At 41.0% G+C, this 20,766-nt stretch overlaps 1 protein-coding gene across 1 annotated transcript in view; it reads left to right on the plus strand.

Annotated features, from left to right (window-relative positions):
* Positions 1 to 5,892: 5,892 nt before the first annotated feature.
* The window catches only part of smc3 (structural maintenance of chromosomes 3), a 79,932-nt gene continuing 65,058 nt past the window's right edge, over positions 5,893 to 20,766 (plus strand). The window contains exons 1-6 of the mRNA XM_038774108.1: positions 5,893 to 5,959; positions 9,571 to 9,642; positions 12,504 to 12,583; positions 13,834 to 13,911; positions 18,123 to 18,240; positions 19,408 to 19,583. Of these exons, the coding sequence (XP_038630036.1) occupies positions 13,846 to 13,911; positions 18,123 to 18,240; positions 19,408 to 19,583 (360 nt within the window). The 5' untranslated portion in view covers positions 5,893 to 5,959; positions 9,571 to 9,642; positions 12,504 to 12,583; positions 13,834 to 13,845. The remainder of the gene's footprint in view (positions 5,960 to 9,570; positions 9,643 to 12,503; positions 12,584 to 13,833; positions 13,912 to 18,122; positions 18,241 to 19,407; positions 19,584 to 20,766) is intronic.

A 20,766-nucleotide genomic window follows, 5' to 3' on the forward strand; every position in this document is an offset into this window, starting at 1 on the left:
CTACCCCACACGGCTACCTTCCAGGAAAGTGTGCTGTGCAGCTGTGACACTTTTACAATGTGTGTAAAAGATTGATGTTTGTGTTTAATGGCGCCTCAAGAAATATGTAGAAAATAAAATGAGAAACACTCTAGCCTTTGCTTTATTCGTGATACAGCAGATTTCTTCTTTATTTGGAGCTACATATGTAGGAGCAAGGTGGCTTCAACAACTTGATTGACAACCTTCCTCAATGCTTTTACTGGAATGTGATCTTCCTCTCCAAATAGATCATCCTTTGGTGCACATCTCAGCATCTTTTGCAATGTTGTAAGTCCTGACTATTGCTAAGATGTCTCCATTGTGAACCATTCAGTATATTTATTTTTGCCACAGTTGCACTTCTCCCTCTTAGTGGCAAGCTGTAATCATTGAACAGATGCAGTCTTGTCAGATTTTCTAATTTTCTCCCTTAGCAAGCTGTTACCATGCCAGTGAGCCTACTTAAGTGGTGAGGTGGGGAAGTACTTCTTGCAACATTTACCAGGCTTTGCGACAGCACATTTCTACCATAAGTATAAGTTTGGGTCAACTGAGATCCTATTTGAACATTGTTATTGAGTTATTGATCCTCTTGAATATGTGTTAATCGAATTTACAGAGCAGAAGGAGGCCACTCGGCCCATCGAGTCTGCACTGGCCCTTGGAAAGAGCACCCACGCTTCCACCCTATTCCCGTAACCCGACCTAACCTTTAGACACTAAGGGGCAATTTAGCATGGCTAATCCACCTAATCTGCACATCTTTGGACTGTGGGAGGAAACTGGAGCACCCGGAGGAAACCCACGCAGTCAGGGGGTGAAAGTGCAAACTCCACACAGACAGTCAGCCGAGGCTGGAATTGAACCCTGGTCCCTGGAGCTGCAGGGTAGCAGTTCTAATCATTGCCACCGTGCCGCCCCATAAAGTTGTAATTATTTATCTTGTATTAATACAAGACTGTAGTGGTTAGCATACAAGTAACTAGTTTTGATTTGCAAATCTGATCTTGTATAATGGTGTCAATAAACTCTGCCTGATTTGAAAAAATCATTTTATAACATTTATGTAGCACCTTTCATGACTGCAGGGCTTTCTGGAGCACTTTTGACGTGCAGGTGCTGGTAATATAGGAAATACCGCAGCCAGTTTGTGTACAGCATGCTCGTATTATTTCCTTGTGATGTTAATTAAGAGATTGCTATTGTCCAGAACACACTGGGATAATCACATGCTATTCTTCAAAATAGTGCCGTGGGATCATTATGCCCACCTAAGTGGCCAAGTGGGGCCTCAATTTAACATCTCATCTGAAAGATGGAATCGTTGATCATGCACAGCACTGCACTGGACCGAGTTTGTTTCTGCTCAAGACCTGAATGAGACTTTAATCTGCAACCTCTTTTAAATGAAAAAATAATTATATTCATGCGCAAAATATAATGCTATTTTAATAAACCAGTGCTTTTCTTTTAGCCTGCCTCCCATTTTTGGACTGGATAATATTTTCAGTCTACCAATCTCTTTCTATTGTAAGCTGAAGATTATGGTAGGATTTGATGCAAAATAGTTCTCTCCATTCATCAGAGCTTTATGGATCTTTGGATTTATGTTCCCAAAGAGTGGACTTTAGTTTGGTAAGACTGTAAACTAAAGTTAATTGTGTGATTCTTCTTCCAGGTGATTATCCAGGGTTTCCGCAGCTACAGGGATCAAACGATTGTTGATCCTTTCAGCTCCAAACATAATGTTATAGGTAAGTTTCTAACTATGCTAGTTCAAAAAAGATTTGGTGATAATTTGCTAATTAACTACATTAAAAATCACTTTCTTGCTTGATTAATGCACCACTACAGTAAACTTCAATGTAAGCTGAACTAGTCTCCAACGTCTTTACAGGGGTGATAGATTTGAAATTACTTATGATTTATATTGTTCATATTAGCATTGAACGAACAGTTGCTTTCTTTCAAATACTATTACTTTTATCTTTGAGTGGGTTTCAGTGGGTAGGTGAAGACTTGACAGGTGGTATAGCCTCCTGCACTGTGGGGATTCTATGATAATTTACTCTGAATTGTGCAATTAAAACTCATTAAAGCTTTTTAAAAATGTTTTGATGAAGTTCCGAATGGAGTTTGTTTGACTCTATTGGTAGCATTCTCGTTGCACTTGGATGTGTTATCTAGGTCTGAAACCTGTGCAGTATCGAAATGAAGCGTACAAGGTCTGTTCTGGTAATTCATTATTCATTAAAGTAATAGTATTTGAAAGAAAGCAACTGTTCCTTTAATGCAAATGTGAACAATATAATTAACTGATTATTTGTTTCATATCTATTTGTGGGGACGTGCTAGCGCAGAGTAGCTGCAGTTTGACTATTCTCCCAAAAGGAGAAAATTGCATAGGGAAAGAATAATGCTTGTTGGCCAAGGACAAGGTGTAGAATTAAAGCTGGAGCGATGAGGACTTGGCTTTGAGCACTGTTCCCAAATCACTGAGTGGTTGAACTCTTTCCAGTGTCACAAAGGTAAATATTTAAAATGATTGGGGAAAACAAGTGCTAATTTAAAAGATGGTGAGTAACATTTCTATCAAATGAAAATGTTACGGTTATAGTTTTCACAATATTGGCACATAGTAAAAGATGCTGTACTCTGTTAACCAGTATCGGGTATTCTATATTCAAACATGCCTAATGCTGAAAGATGATCGGGTGATTCTGTAATCCTGTGCTTTTGTAGAGTGCCTAGTTAAGAGATGAGACTACATCATTGTAGCTCTGATTCTCTGGCTTGGGTTCCCTGCTGGATGTCTTGGAATTGGCTGTTAAAAATTGAAGTACTTTTGCTCCCCAGCATTAAAAGCTTGAAATGAATAATCGTCTGCCTTTTTTAAAAATTTAGAGTACCCAATTATTTTTTTCCAATTAAGAGTGACCAATCCACCTACCCTGCACATCTTTGGGTTGTGGGGGTGAAACCCATGCAGACATGGGGAGAATGTGCAAACTCCTCACGGACAGTGACCCAGAGCCGGGATCGAACCTGGGACCTCAGCGCCATGAGGCAGCAGTGCTATCCACTGCGCCACTGTGCTGCCCTTTTAATATATATTTGTGCTCATCAGGCCAAACAGCTTTGGCGAATGGACTTTTTTGACTTTTAGCACACCGTATCAGTGTTTACTACTTCCAAATAATATGTACTCTGACCAAATAACAAAACTCTCTCTGTTCTGCTCCACCATGTATCTTACCATTGACCATGTACCAGTGTAAATGTATTTCCATTTTGCACATTAAATCCTTACTGCTTTTCAGAGTGAGCTGTCATTTGTTTCTGCGTTTAATTTTGGACTGTTGTCTGCGTGGTTTTGTCATCATTTGAGACTGCCTAAATCATCTAGGACCCTCACAGGCAGAATCACTAATACCCTCAGGTTGATGAGTTTTGAATAGAGTTAAACTGTGACTCTGGAGTGAAAGGGCAATGTAACAATGCTCTATCCAATTAATACACAAATCTTGATTTCAAGATACTGGATGATCCCATTAATTTGATAAATGTGTCATTGCATTTCTCCATGGGCCTGCCCACATGAGAAGATAATTGTTAAAGAAAACTCTGACCCAGAGCAGCAATAATCTTAAAGTTTTGAGAATCTCCCTGCATGGGATTGGTAGAACTCAACTCTGTATAGTGCTTCCAGTCTAATAAGAGCATGCCTGGTGACAAGTCAGAGTCAATGAGTGCATGTTAATGAAAAGTAGGCAGTAAACTGAGAAAATTGAGACAGCAGCGCTGAAGTTAGAGATGACCCAGGGAGTATCAGAAATGAAAAACATTTATATTTATTAATCCATTAGCAGCTATTTTGAGAATCCAATATTAAAGGGAGAAATTTCTCTGTACAAGGGAACCGTATGGTTACTTGAACTTAGAAGCTTCCCAGGTCAAGTGATGTATGAAGCAGATACAGCATCTACTTGTGTCTGTTTCCATAGCTATGTTTTTTCTGGAACAGCTCGCCAGTCTGTTGCCAGAGGGGATAAGCTTGAGGGGCACCATTCTACGTCAAGCATGGCTGAATAGGAGACACTCCAGCTCTTACTACCTGCCATAGACTTAGTGGAAGGATTTACAGATTGATAATCAACCTGTTTGGCCAAATTACGCAGGCACCTTGCTTGGCTATCAAGTCCTGGAGTGTGAATCTAACCTGGAGCTTCGAGGCCAGGACGCTGCCAACTCCGCCACAAGATCTCTCGGCATTTCTCTTCCAATGTGGTATCTGGGGGTTCTAAAATAAATAAAATTTGTCATGATTAATGATCAATTAATTTAGAAATTAACTCTGAAATTCTATTTTACAAATCTGAACTTGCCTTGTTTCGTGATTTAAATTATTGTGAACAATTCACTAAACACTTAACAGAACAAAATCTATTATTTAAGAATTTAGCATCAATGTAGTCTTTCACTACGTTTTGGTGTGCCAATTATTTAAGAGAGGAATAAAATGCTTTGATAGAGGACTGATTGGTACTGCCTGAGCTTTTCCACTATATAAACTGGAGAAAATGCAGTAATTAGTTGCATTATTCCAAATCTTTCTTTGATCTAGAATTTATTATTTGCTTCACATATATATTTTTGTTTAAAGGCTTTCCTGTTCTGATGCTATTGGATTGATAGCTTGGCACTGTTGTTAAAATAAGATACGGTATAGTACTTTACATAACATCTGTAATTGTAATTCTTTCTCTTCAGTTGGCCGAAATGGATCAGGGAAAAGTAACTTTTTCTATGGTAAGATCTACCACTTCTTCATTTTGGGTTAGGATTTTTAAATATTTAGACACTATTGAAATGATAAAGATATCAAGTGGACTGACGCATTGTAAACTCCCAAAATACTAATTCTCAAACATTGGAGAGGGATAGTAAAATGAATTAAATATTTGTGCAAAATATTGTATTTAAACTTTAGTCCTGTGTTATTACCAATAAGCTTGGTAGAGAGCAGTTCGCTAATATATTAACAATGGACCTCCAATAAACTGAAAATGGAGTAATAGGGCATTTACATATGGCCATAAATGACTGTGACTTTCTAGGGCTCTGCTGCTATGTAAGTTCTCAATTGGAAGCAAAGTTGGGGAGGGAGTGAAAATCAGAAGGGTAGTTTCATTGGTTGTTTTTTTTATATGCTTGTATGAAGGATATAGAATATTATTAGTGGTATGCAAGCAAGACACATGCTTTCTTGTAAGAATCAGCTTGTGAGATTCCTGGAGAAGAGGAATCAAATAATACAAAATAAGTGAGAAACGAGATGCCTTCTGTCTTTCAAACTTTTAAAGTTTTTCAAATGGTAAAAGTTACAAGAGAGAGCCTCTAAATCACTATATGGAAAAGGATACGGACAGCAGGTTTTGCTAGTGCTAAAAGTTTCTGAAAGTTATCCGCTGAGTGCACCATGTTTCAGAATTGATGTATTATATTTCTATCCTTTGATCAAACTTCCTAGTTTAGATCATTTATTCACAATAAAATGTGTAGCAATTTAAGAGTTAATCTTGCATAACAAGATGGAATCGCACTGCTAGGCAACACAGTATGTGATCCTATCTTGAATCAAGTGAATGGCTACAGAATAGGACTTTCGCAGAATTTAATTTCAATTATACTGTTCAATAAGATGCTGTGACACTCGTTTACTGACACACATTTGCTGGCCTGAAACTCACTTGAAGATGTTTTGTGCTGCCTTAACTGAACTACCTCAGTTGTCATCCTCCTTTTGAAGAAAAGTATATTTATTTGTTTGACTATATTTCTAACTTCACCATCTTTCTTCATACTTTCAGCAATTCAGTTTGTGCTCAGTGATGAGTTCAGCCACCTTCGCCCTGAACAGAGACTTGCTCTTCTGCATGTAAGTACTGGTGCCAAGATTATGTTTATCAATTGAATCCAATGTCTTGTATTGCACAACTTGAGAGTTGTATTACCTTGAGGAAATTTCTCTCTTCAATGTTGACGCTGTTCGGAAATTGTGTAATGTCCTGGAACATTTTGTGGTGCACAGTAAACTGAAGACACCAATCGCACATCGGTCATTCTTAATACTATGGGAGGTGGATGTACATCTGTGAATTTGTTGAACTGTCTAATTTATAAAACTTTAAAAGTTGGGGAACCTATGGGTGGTACATACATTAAACTATATTGTTTAACTCTAGGAGAAAAGAGAGTTTCTTGTGACAGTTGCTACAGCTCAAATTTCATGTGCCAGACCAACATCTTAAGAGCTTTACAATTATTGCAAAATCCACAAAACCTACATAAGCCATATATGGAAAACAGCATTTTACAGAAAGTTGAGATCTGAGTTCAGTTGCTAATTCAATTAAAATACCTTGTATTTAGTTCAACATAGTCACAAACATTTTCAGAATAAGAAAATGAAGGTTAATTCTTTTAATTCCATTAATGTTGCTTCTTTACATATGCTTCTTTACATTCAAGTTATGCAAGTAACATTCACGCCATACAAGTGAAAGGCAATGACCATCTCCCACCAAAAGAAAATCTAACTAACGCCCAATGACATTTGATGGCATTACAACTGCTGAATCCCCACTAGCAACATCCTGGGGGTGACCATTGACCAGAAACTCGACTGGACTAACCATATAAATACTGTGGCTACAAGAGCAGATCAGAGGTTTGGAATCCTGTGGTGAGCAACTCGAGCCCTGACTCCCCAAAGCCTGTCCACAATTTGCAAGGCACAAGTTAGTTGTGTGATGGAATACTCTCCCCTCGCTTGAATGAGTGCAGTTCTAACAACACTCAGGAAGGTTGATGTCATTCAGGACAAAACGGCCTGTTTAATTGGTACTCCCTCCACCACCGAAGCACAGTAGCAGCAGTGTGTACCATCCATGCGATGAATTGTAGGAGCTCACCAAGGCTCCTTACACGGCACATGCATTATATTGCATGTGTACCTTTCTGCATTATAATGCATGTGTACTTTTTTCTATAAAACAAAACATTTTAAAACCATAAAAATGATTAGTATTTTATTATTAAGTAGTAAGGACGCGTGAGATTCCATCGGTGCACTATACTGTTTGTCCATTCGATTATTGGCTAAATGTAGCCATTTGATTTCTGAGCTGGGTTTCTACTCTTGTCGCCAACGGTCCACAAAATCAAGATTGTGGCCAGTGTTTCCAAATTATCGATGCCGTGAGCTATTTCACTAGGTCAGGAGCCATTTTGTGATAGACAGTGGAGTTCCTGTCGCTAAGAGCCCACACCACAAGGTTGCAAAGTCCCAGCTGTGCTGCAGTGGGACAGAAGTGATCTGCAGGCAGCGTCGGCCAAGAAATTAGGCTTCTGGCCTCTTGAGTGCTGGACCTGAATTGGGGAGAGGAATGCTACAAAGCCATAGGAACATGGGAGAAGGAGTTAGCCCTTTGCACCTCCTCTGCCATTTGATATGATCATGACTTATTAGTTTGTGGACTCCTCTCCATTTTTATGAATGCCCCACCCTCCATAACCCGTGGCTCCCTTGTCTATCAACAATGTATCTAACTCTGCCTGGAATAAATTCTGTGAGTCAGCCACTACAGCTTTCTGGGGAAGAGAATTCCAAAGACTGATGACTCTCTTGGGGAAAGGATTCCCCTCATTTCCATCTTAAAAGGGAGCCCTCTTATTCTTGAAATGTTTGCCCTCACATGAGGAAACATCCTCCCCGGTATACAGCCTATCATTTCCCCTCCGGAATTTACATGCTTCAATAAGATCTCCTCTCAGTTTTCGAAACTCCAATGGATATAAGCTCAATCTTTCTTCATAAGATAAGCCATTCATCAAAGAATGAGTGGAGTGAATCTTCTCTGAACTGCTCTAGAAGTAATTATATCCTTTTTCAACAAAGACCTAAACAGTACACACCTTTGGAGAACCTTGGCCACCTTCCACGATGAGGGAAAGCATTTGGGGATATGGATGGGAAGGAAGAACAAGTTAAGGCCCAAATTACCCTTGCCATTAAACCTTTCTGGACTACAGCAACAGTTAAATGAGTGGCTTTGTGAGAATTTTCATTTCATAAACAGGTTGGATAAGGGGATTTTCAATGAAAATGTTTATGTAACGTTGAAGTGAAAAGTAACTGTTGAACACATTCGGCATCCATTTCATTATAGCTAGGTTTAAAAAAAAAAAATTAGATGCTGAATTAACCTCTGTATATTTCATACACATGAAGGCAAAAAAACATGAGCTAATTATAGTATCATCTGAGAGTAAAATTGCTGTTGATGAGGTGAATTATCCTGCTCTTCTTGCTTTAACATTAGCAAGAGTATTTGCATGTTCTGTTGCTTCTATTCCCTCTTACACACCACTGATATTTAATTCTAATGCAAGATGGTCAGCTGGCCACATACCAATGAAAAGTAGTTGCGAAATAAGCAGTATATAAAGTGGCCATTTTCTACTTTAAGCTAGTTCATTTATGGGGAGGCAGTAGCGTATTCGTATTGTCACTGGACTAGCAATTGAGGTTATTCACGAAGGCCTCGCCTGGCTCTGCCCTTGCCTTGGCTCATCTGCTGAAACTGTCCATGCTTTTGTTACCTCTAGACTTGACTTGTTTAACACACTCCTGGCTGGCCTCGCACATAGTAAACTTGACATCATCCAAACTCTCTTGTCTAAATTCTAACTTGTGCCAAATCCCATTCACCCCATCACTCCTGCGCTTGCTGACCTACATTAAGTTTCAGATGAACAGAGTTTTGATTTTAAAATTCTCTGCTTGTTTTCAAATCCCTCCATGATCTTGCCCCTCCCTAATTTCTGTAATCTCCAGCCCCACAACCCTCCCAGATATCTGGGAACCTCTAAATCTGGCCCTTGAATAGTCCCAATGTTAGTTTACTCCATTATTGGTGGCTGCCTGGACTCTAAGCTCTGAAATTCCATCCCTCGGCCTCTCTACCTCACTTTCTTCCTTTTAGATGCTCCTTAAATCCTAGCTCTTTGACCGAGCTTTTGGTCATCCACCCTAATATCTCCTTATATGGCCCAGTGTAATATTTTGTTTTATAATTTTAAAAATGTTTTTAAATTTAAAGTATCCAATTCATTTTATTTCCAATTAAGGGGCAATTTACTGTGACCAATCCACTTACCCTGCACATCTTTGGGTTCTGGGGCTGAGTCCCACGCAGACACGGAGAATGTGCAATCTCCACACGGACAGTGACCCGGGATCGAACCTGGGTCCTTGGCGCCGTGAGCTGCAGTGCGAACCACTGCACCACTGTGCCACCCCTATTTTGTATTATAATGACCGCGGGAAGCACCGTTTTATTATGTTAAAGGTGCAATATAAATACAAGTTGTGTGTAACATTGAACCCTTTGAGGTTTGAGCGTGTCATTTGAAACAGTTGAATTCACAACATTTAACTTTAACTTCCAAACGTTGTTAACTTTAAATTTTGTTTGCTGTTGGCAGGAAGGAACTGGACCTCGTGTTATTTCTGCATTTGTTGAAATCATATTTGACAATTCAGACAATAGGTTACCTGTAAGTATCGCATTAATTAAGTTGAAAGACAAACCATTTTATTTGTGGTGTAAATTACCTGAAGACGTAACCTCCTTTCTATCAGGAAGGAGCCGTGGTATGAAAACTGCTAATTTATGGTCACTGTTAATGCAATGTGATTGGCAAATGTACATTATTCAAATGCAGTATTCTAGGCTGGGCCGATGTTGCTTCTTTCTCTTCACCAGCCTTCACTCGTGTGCACATGGAAAGTTCTACCTTTCAGTGGTACTCCTTTGGAGAATATGATGATGTGCCATCCAATCCAAATAAACTTGTACCTTTCTGAGTGGGGTGGAGGAGCTTTATCATCATTCAAATGAGTGAACTACATAGTAATTTTGCTTTTTGTTGATATGACTTCTATAATTTAACATGTATGACTATTTTAATAAAGATGTATAATGTGTGTATATGTATATGCAAGGGATCTATTATGGACTGAACAATATTGATCTAAATTGCTATACCGGCTCTTTTCTGTCATTAACTTGGTGAAATGATGCTGGATGGAATTAAATTTGGAGTTCAATATCATTTCTGTTTTATCAGGATTATATATGCACAACATGAATTTGACTACTCAAATGCAGAAGTCTGGGAAACAAATAGGCACTGATCCTGCTTTATGAATTATCTTGTAATAAAATGGGAAAAGTAGTAAAGTGGGATGTTACTGTAGTACAATCCAGAAGGCCAGACTATTGCTTCAGAATCATGAGTTCAAATCTCACCACAGTAACTGGTGGAAGTTAAATTCAGTTAATTGATAGATCTGGAATAGAAAGTTAGTCTGTAATGGTGACCATAAAATTAGCACATTGTTGTAAAAAACATCTGTTATCTTTAAGGAAAGGCAATTTGCTTTTCTTACCTGGTCTTGCTTCGTGGGATTCCAGACCCACAATAATATGGCCTAGCAAACCAGAAAAGTCGAATAATAGTAATCCTGGATGGACCATCCTGCATCAACCTCGATACAGGAAATAACAAAGGCACACCTTTTACACACGACACAATCTTCTTTCTTTTTTTCTTCCTTCGTGATCATTCGCCAACGACTATGATTGTCCACTCAAACTCCATGTGAGCCGGTAAAGTCCTCTTCACTAACATCTGGGAACTCGTTCAAAATTCAGAGAGCTGTCCCCCAGACAAGGCAAGCAGCAGCTTGATATAGTCATGCTTATTGAATCATCAACCCTGGATCAACCCACCAGAGGTAGTGGCACAGAACTATACAGTTGGGAGGGAGTGACCCTGAGAGTACTTAACATGACTACGCCCCATGAAGTCTCATGGCATCAAATCAAACCTGCTGATTACCACCTGTAGCCCTCCCTCAGCTGATGATATCCATGAGGGACTCTAGAAGTCTGGGAAACAAATAGGCACTGATTCTGCTTTATGATTTATCTTGTAATAAAATGGGAAAAGTAGCAAAGTGGAATGTTCAGGCTAGTGCTTCAGAATCATGGAGTTCAAATCTCACCACAATAACTGGTGGAATTTAAATTCAGTTAATTAATAGATCTGGAATAGAAAGTTGGAATCTGAAATGGTGACCATAATGGGCCATCAGCAACAGCAGAATTGTATTCACTTGTAACCTGAAATCTGTAACCTCATGGCCTGGTATATATCATTGTCCACTCTACCATTGCCATCAAGCCATGGGATCAATCAGTGAGGAGTTGCAAGAGAGCATGCTCGGGGCAATTTGAGGTGCATCTAAAAATGCCATCCTGGTCGTGCTACACAAAGGAGCTGCGTGCATGCTTAAAAAGCAAAAGCTGTGTGCAATGACAGTGCAAAAGTGATCCCACAATCAATAGGTCAGATCAAAGCTTTGCCACACCACATGAATAGGGGTGGACAAGGAGGGGCAGTAAGTTACACAAACATGCCCTACCCCAATGAGAGAGGAGTCCAGTATGTTAGTTCAAAAGTTAAGGCTGAGATATTTGCAACCATCTTCAGCCAGAATTGTTGAGTCGAGCGTCCATCTCAGCCTCCCCCTGAAGTTTCCAGTATCATAGCTGCCAGTCTTCAGCCAATTACATTCACTCCATGTGAATGTAATTGGCTGAAGACTGTTTCCTACAGAAACAGCTGTAGGCACTGGATACAGCAAAGACTTTTGAGTCGTACGATACCTCGGCTGCAGTATTTGAAACGTGTGCTCTAGAAATTGATGTGCCCCAGGCCAAGTTATTCCAGTCCAGCTGAAGCACTAGCCTGTAACTGACAATGAGAAAATTGCCCAATTATGTCATTCCCACAAAAAGCAGGACATACCCAAACTGGATAATTATCTTCCCGTCAGTCTCTTCTCAATCATGAACCAAAGGATGGAAGGTGTTGGCAGTATAGTGACACTTGGTAATAGCCTGCTCACTGACATGCAATTTGGGTTCTGCCAGGACCACTGCTCCAGACTTCAATACCGCGTTGGCAAAACGTGGACAAAGTTGAATTTGAGGGGTGTGGCAAGTGTGACTGCTCTTGATACCCAGGGAGCAATTCACTCACTGTTGAATATGAACACCTGCTAGGTGAAAAGTCTGAAACACATTTTTTTTACAATAATATTTGTGTATCTACACCTACGAAACGCAGTGGTTTGAGAAGGAAGCTCACCATCACGTTCATGGGCAGTTAGGGATGGACAACAAGTACCACCTCCCTTAGAATGGTGATGATGACATCCCATGGATGAATAAAAAAAGAAAATTCTGATAATTAGCTCCATATTGATCTTGTACATATAGGGATGTACAGGAATGCATGAATAGTAAGATTTATAGCTGTTATGTTATATCATTCCTATCATTCTGTAGATTGATAAAGAAGAGGTTTCTCTCCGTCGTGTCATTGGAGCAAAGAAAGATCAGTATTTTTTAGACAAGAAAATGGTGACGTAAGTTTCGTGATTTATTTTGACTCTCCAACGCTATCAGTTTTTAACCATTTTTCACAAAATTCTACATTGTGTACACTCTAGATACAGGGCATGGTAGAGTACGGGTCATAATACTGTTATCTATTCTATCCTATATGTAACTGCAGTTCTGCACCAATGTGGTTGACTCTCTACTCTCAAAGTGACCTAGCAAACCACTGCTTTCAGTGGATCACACATGCAACCCACCACTTTTCTTTCAAGATAATAATCTTTTTATTGTCACAAGTATGAAGTTACTGTGAAAAGCCCCTTGTTGCCACATTTCGGCGCCTGTTCGGGTAAGCCGGTACAGGGAATTGAACCTGTGCTGCTGGCATTGTTCTGCATTACAAACTAAACCAGAGATGAACAATAAATACTGACCTTACCAGTGATACCCACGTCCTGAATGGAAATTTGGGTACAAATACAATTTAAAAAAAAATAAAAAAATTTAGTGTCCAATTATTTTTTAACATGGCCACTCCACCTAATCTGCACATCTTTAGGTTGTGGGGGTGAAACCCATGCAAGCACGGGGAGAATGTGCAAACTCCACACGGCCAGTGACCCATGGCCGGGATTCGAACCAGGGTCCTCAGCGTCCTAGGCAGCCACCGTGCTGCCCACAAATACAAATATGACAGACTATTGGCAACCTTGCAACATAAAAGCTCTGAAAGTTGGGTATTTTTAATGGTACATTTATTGTACATGTTATTACTAGTGGATTTCTTATATGATCAATTTTGCCGTAACAAGTTATAGCTGGGGAATATTATTTTATATTAATGATGTGATACTGTCTGGTTTATATAAAATGTGTAGCGAGAGACGAGTGCCAAGTGATGGATAGATATTTTCAGAAAGAGGAAATAAAAGCAAAGTCACTAGAGGCCGTAGTGAGTGCTTTGTGCAGTACTGTGGTGCCTGCCTTCTTCCCTCCAGTAAAAAAAAACACCCCTTCTTATCCAAGGACTGAAAAGTAGCATGCATGCATGCGAGGCCCACAAAAGGCAATTTAAGAAAAGAATTGAAAGCTGTTGCAAAGAGAGCCAAATATCCTTTATAAGTGTAAGGGTTTATTAAATTGTTAAATAAAAATGTATCGTGTGTGTGTGTGAATTGCAGTGTCTTGAGTGGCAACAGGAGCATTCTTGTGTACTGTACTTCTATGGATTGTCAAATAATTTATGTCATACTTCAATCCTGTTTTTGTTCACTAGGAAAATGATGTCATGAATCTTTTGGAAAGTGCTGGGTTTTCCAGAAGCAATCCATACTACATTGTCAAGCAAGGAAAGGTAATTGAATACAGAAATGCAAGTGGAATTTTCTGAAATAAAAAATTCTACTGGATTTTTAGTTCTACGGTGCAACATTGTTTTAAAGGCTGCTCTTAATTAGAATTACTATATATATAAAGCCATGATGTGGAGATGCCGGCGTTGGACTGGGGTGAGCACAGTAAGAAGTCTTACAACACCAGGTTAAAGTCCAACAGGTTTGTTTCAAACACGAGCTTTCGGAGCACGGCTCCTTCTTCAGGTGAATCACCTGAAGATTCTGAAGGTGAATCAGGTGAATCAGGACATTCACCTGAAGAAGGAGCCGTGCTCCGAGCTCCGAAAGCTCGTGTTTGAAACAAACCTGTTGGACTTTAACCTGGTGTTGTAAGACTTCTTACTATATATATAAAGTTACTATTCATATAGCAGTGGTGAAGTTGGAAGAGATTCGGAGGTGTTAATTTTTAATGTCCCATCACTGCAGCAACGAAACAAACATGTTTTCTAGCTTGTTTTGATGACTCAACTCACTTACACACCTTGACTCCATTGTGAACTGTTTGAGCCATCTGTGAGCATTATGTGGCTTGCTGTCATTAATGTGAGGGTGAACTTAAGTAACAAAAATAGACAGAAATTGAGAAATTAATGTGGCAGCTCTGATTCAGGCAGCAGAAGGTTGTGGCAGCTCGCAACAGAATCATAGAATGGTTACAGGCCGGAAAGAGCCCACTTAATCTATTGTGCCTGTGCCATTAGTAATTCTTGTACCGGGCTACAAAATGTAAGCACTAGTGGACCAAATTGGTGAACTAATTGATGAGCCAAGATCCTAGTTCTCATTGAAGATCATCTTCCTAGTGCAGTGTTTCTCAAATCCTGGTTATTTGCATCCCACTGAATAGCTTTCATGGGCACTACATCTCACATAGGCAGATTTTGTGCCTCATAGTGGGACTTGGATTATTGTTTGAGAGTCATTGCTTGCCTATGTGAGATGTAGTGCCCATGAAAACTATTCGGTGGGATGCAAATAAAAAGGATTTGAGAAACACTAGGAAGATAAGCTTCAATGAGAACTAGGGCCTTGGCTCATCAATTAGTTCACCATTTTGGTCCACTAGTGCTTACATTTTGTAGCCCGGTACAAGAATTAATAATGGCGCAGGCACAATATGGGAGTGCCTCATAGCGGGACTTGGATTATTGTTTGAGAGTCATTGCTTGGTACATCAGCTCTCCAATTTTGGCATCTTAATTGTATTTTGAAAAATTCCAGTGCTTTAGCTTTTACCATTTCGTTTTGCTAGATTGTTCCACATAATTTCCAGTAATACCGGTGAGCGGGTAGATCCCAGCAACGTGGCTGGTAGATCGCGTCCTATGTCTTGCATGCAGAGTTCATTAATTCAAAAGAAAGACCAGTGCATGTCAGTCCACCTCGACTTGCCTGCCACCAAATGTCAGAGCGCGCACACTGAAGATCCGTGAATGAATGAAAATGAAACTCGCTTGTTGTCACAAGTAGGCTACAAATGAAGTTACTGTGAAAAGCCCCTAGTCGCCACATTCCGGCGCCTGTTCAGGGAGGCTGGCACTGGAATTGAACCGTGTTGCTGGCCTGCCTTAGTCTGCTTTCAAAGCCAACGATTTAGCCCTGTGCTAAACCAGCCCCTGCAGTGTCATTGATTTGCAAGCATATGTAGAATTTTGCTGCCTTTTACAAAATCTTTTCTGATTTGTGCATGCAGGAAAGTATTTTGTGTGGAACGTGGAGAGAAAATTGAAATTGAGCGTTGGGGGGGTGGGGGAATTAGAGCATTTGAACAATTTAAAAAAAAATCTATGTACCTTGCAATAATCTATATTATATCGTCATTCATGCTCAGGCTAGGTTCAGCATGTGGGTTGCAAAGCTCAACATTAGTTGAGTTGCTCAGTGGATAATGTATTTGTTGCTCCGCCAACTACCATACTCCTTCCAACTGAATATCCACCAACAAATGTGGCATTAACTGTTTTGAGGGAAGTGTTATGTAAAACACTTTTTTTGCACATTACTAATGTAGTAAACTGTGGGTGGGGGGAGGGTTGGGAAGAAATTAGTTTTGTTTGTCTGTAATTCTAGGATAGTTATCTATACCTGCTTCAGTTGTACATTGGACATCAATTATTTATTCCACTTGCCTTTGTAAGCTGCTACTTGTGCTGACATTATCACTGTATGAATCACATTTACTTGTTCACTATGATTAATTCAATATGAATCACCCCCTTTTGGGCTAAAACTGCATCACTTTATTTCAGTACTTTCCTGAATTCGGTGTGTGTATTTGCAAATCCTAATTAAAAATTAAAAGATAATATAGTGAATGTGCCCATTTATAGGTTATGTAATTTAGCTTTAGAGAACATATACTTGTCAATCCTTTGATACGATCACGTTTGAAGGAATAGTATCGTGAAAAAGCACGAGCTTTTATTAATTTGAAAATTGGGCTTGGATAAATAGTATTGCCACATGTTTCTTTCACGTCCGTTGCCCATTTTGCATCTTTCTTGACCTGTTGGAGCCGTACCCAGTCTTTACATTTCTCAAGTTTGAGATTAAACATCTCCACCTGATAAGCCTGCTTTTCACTGCTCTGTTGCGTCACTTGGAGGCTGCAGATTACTAAATTAGAACACAAGAACTAGGAGAAGTGATGGGTAATTCAGCTCCGTGAGCCCGCTCCGCCATTCAATGCGATCACGGCTGATCTAATCTCGACCTCCATTCCGCTCTCCTGCCCATTCTCCATAATCCTTCAACCCATTACTAATTAAAAACTTGTTTATCTTCTCAAATTTACTCAAATGTCCGACTCTGGGGTAGTGAATTCCACAGATTTGCGACTCTTTGAGGGGAGTAATTTCTCCTCATCTCTGTTTTAAATCTGCTGCTCCTTGTTGTAAAACTGAGGAGCGGGATTCTTTGTTTCTGAGACTAAGTGCTGATGGCGACATAGAATTCCTGGTCTTTCATGGCAGAAAGACTGGCGCTGAACCTGGATTGATTCAGCAACAGTGGAGGGTCTAGCATCGGCGCCACGTGGAACATGATCGATTCCAATGAAAAATGGTGCGGGATTCGTCAGGTCCTTGAGTAGCACTCGGGAGGCTGACAAGCTGCAGCTACATATACACATTACAATCCCTACACACTCTCATCCCAGCCAACAAGTGGCACTTGTTGTGCTGGAGCATGCCCATACAGCTGGGGTCAGAGGGCACCTGGGGGGGACACACCTATTTGACCCGTGGCCCTAAGTTCACAGCGGGCAGTCAGTGGCGTGCGCAGCTGCATGGTTCTCTTGCCGGCTGTGGCAATGGTGTTCTGTGCCAGTTCACTCTGACCCCACGGCCCTTGCAGCAGCCCCCCCTGGCCAGCAGCATAACTCGGCAAACTATGGCGATTGTTGGTCTATTTCCGTATCCCCACTCTCTCACTCTCTCGCTCTCTTACTCTCTCTCTCTCTCTCTCTCTCTCTCTCTCTCTCACCCTCTCCCTCTCACCAGCCACGATGCCGGTTTCATGATTTTTAAAAACACAAGTGAACCATGCCATCGGGGACTCAGCCCATCGGAGCCGGAACATCGTGGAGGCCCCAGAGAATACCGGGTCGTGCCCCCTAATGACATGCAAACTTTCCTAATGTCCTGTTTATCAGCAGATGTTAAATTAACTGGTCTATAGTTTCTACTTTCTGTCTCCCTCCCTTTTTGAATAAGGGCATTACATTAGCATTTTCCCCATCCACTGGAATCTTTCCTGCATCCAGGGATTTTTTGAATATTATAACCACTGTCTCCGCTTCCATTTCCTTTAACACCCTAGGATGTAGGTCATCAGGCCCTGGGGAATTGTCTGCCTTCAATCCCATTTGCCCTACTGTGTTCTGCATTAATCTTCTGCAAAATAGGATCAGGCCATGTAAACTTGTGAAATTCTTGCAGGCAGAGAAATCCGTTTCTAATTGTTTTTCAAGTATTCATTTTCAGATGGACTCTGGAGGTTTCTTTGTACTTCTTTTGAACAATGTGACTTCAACAAATGTTTATTCAAGAGGTTGTGATTTTATATAGTTTGTACTGACATGTAAATGTGTATTTGTGTTTTTGAACAGTCTTTGAATTAATATAACATCGAAATAGCATATTAGCTTTTTGAATTGTGTTTGGAATAGATTAATCAAATGGCAACAGCTCCAGATTCGCAGCGACTAAAACTTTTGCGAGAAGTTGCTGGTACCAGAGTATATGATGAACGTAAAGAGGAGAGTATCAATCTTATGAAGGAAACCGGTAAGAATGCTGAGTCTGTTTTTTTTTACTTATTTTGTGACAGAAGTCCCAAGTAAAATGTAGATTAGGTTCTCTGTTATTCTGTTTGTCTGTCAGCAGGAGTTCTTTGCTTTTTTGTGATGCTAGCCTGGGTTCTTTATTTTTAATGTTATGGAATCAGACGACAAAGAAGGAGGCCATTTGATCCATTGTTCCTGTGCTGGCTCTTTGACGGATTTTCCAATTAGCTGCACTCTTATTTTATTTTCTGTAAATGGCAGGCAGAGAGAGAAGGAAATTAGAGTGCGTAAAGCCAAGGTCACTCAGCTCCTAACCTGATTACAGTTTTGGTCCAAATGTGGGCAAAAGAGCTGAATTCTAGAGGTGAGGGTGACTGCCCTCGACATCAGTGACCCTTAACCCCTCCCAACTAGTTTTCTAGTTTAGGGCAGCACAGTAGCGCAAGTGGCTGGCACTGTGGCTTCACAGCGCCAGGGTCCCAGGTTCGATTCCCTCCTGGGTCGCTGTCTGTGCGGACTCTGCACATTTTCCCCGTGTCTGCGTGGGTTTCCTCTGGATGCTCCGGTTTCCTCCCACAGTCCAAAGACGTGCAGGTTATGTGGATTGGCCATGTTAAATTGCCCTTGGTGTCCAAAAAACTTAGGAGTGGTTATTGGGTTACGGGCATAGGGTTGAAGTGAGGGGTTGAGTGGGTCGGTGCAGACTCGATGGGCCGAATGGCCTCCTTCTGCACTGTATGTTCTATGTTCTATTATAAATTTAGAGTACCAAATTCACTTTTTCCAATTAAGGGGCAATTTAGCGTGGCCAATCCACCTACCCTGCACATATTTTGGATTGTGGGGGCGAAACCCACGTTTACACGAGGTGAATGTGCAAACTCCACACGGACAGTGACCCAGGGCCGGGATCGAACCTGGGACCTCGGCGCGGTGAGGCAGCAGGGCTAACTCACTGTGCCACCGTGCTGCCCCCTCCCAACTTGTTTTGATCCAAACTGCCAGTCCGGAAATCCAGAAATTTGAAATCCGGCACAGACTCAGTCCCGAGGATGCCAGCTTTGACTTATTGTAATTGTACTGATTATCTTTACTTGGAACATTAATTTAGATCCAATGCTTTATGAACATCTCGTTTATCTAACACCATTTTCTGTTTATTTTGCAGAGGGGAAGAGAGAAAAGATTAATGAATTGTTGAAATATATTGAGGAGCGTCTGCATACACTGGAAGATGAAAAAGAAGAGTTGGCGCAGTATCAGAAATGGGATAAGATGAGAAGAGCACTTGAATATACTATCTACAATCAGGAACTGAATGAGACTCGCGCCAAACTTGATGAGGTGAGAGAGAGAAGAGGGAGCTATGTATGGAAGAACTTTCAAAGTTAGACTAAATTTTATTAATTTATGATTTGCATGTGTCCTAAGGAATTGCAGAATTCTTTGGTTGGGCTAAACAATCAATTTTGGCAATCTTGTGGGGGTCTTGAGTTATGCTTTTCCTGTGCTTTTATTTTTTCCAGGGGTTTAATGATGTTTCAACTTCCCTCACATATGTTCTTGACCAGAGAAAACTCAGTTGAGCATAAGAGAGCTTTTAGCTTCTTTATCAATTTCCAATGACGCTACTGTGATTCGAAGAAGAGATCTATATTTGGGCATAAATTCACAGAATTGTTACATTGCAGAAGGAGGAATTTGGCCTATTATGTCTGCAGCAGCTCTCTGAATGAGCAATTTACTTAGTGCGTTTCTCCGACCTTCTTCCCGTAAGCCCCCACATTGTTCCTTTTCAAATAACAGTCTAATTCCCTTTTGAATTCCTCGATTGAATTTGCCTCTGTCACCCTCTCGGGCAGTGCAATCCAAACCTAAACCACTTTCTGTGTGAAGACGTTTTTATCTCAAATTGCTTTTGCAAATTACTTTAAATCTGTGCCATCTCGAACTCAATCTTCTCATGATTGGGGACAGTTTTTCCCCATCTACTTTGTCCCCACCCCTCATGATTTTGAATACATCTATTAAATCTCTCTGGTTTCTAAGCAAAACAGTCCAGATTTCTCCACTCTATTTTCGTAACTGAAGTTCCTCAAAACTGGAACAGTTACCTTGAATCTTTTCTGCACTCTCTCCACGGGGGCGATTCTCCGAGCCCCGCGCTGGGCCGGAGAATCGCCGCAACCGCGCCCTGACGGTGGCGCGCGATTCTCCGAGGTGCGGAGAATCTACGCCATTTGCGCCGGCGCCGATTCTCCGGCCCGGATGGGCTGAGTGGCCACGGCGATATGACACAGTCCCGCCAGCGCCGTTCACCCCTGGTCGCTGCCGGCGGGAACTCTGCGCGTACAGTCAGGGGCTGGCCTGTTTGGGGGGGGGGAGGGGCTCCGATGGGGTCTGGCCCGTGATCGGGTCCACCGCTCCAGCGCCGTGCTGGCCCCCTGTGGGCGTGAACACTTGGGCTCCATATTGGAGAATTGCCCCCCACATCTTTCCTAAAGTGTGGTGCCACAACAGGACGCAG

Source organism: Scyliorhinus canicula, chromosome 16, assembly GCF_902713615.1.
Source record: "Scyliorhinus canicula chromosome 16, sScyCan1.1, whole genome shotgun sequence".
Classification (NCBI taxonomy): Eukaryota; Metazoa; Chordata; class Chondrichthyes; order Carcharhiniformes; family Scyliorhinidae; genus Scyliorhinus; species Scyliorhinus canicula.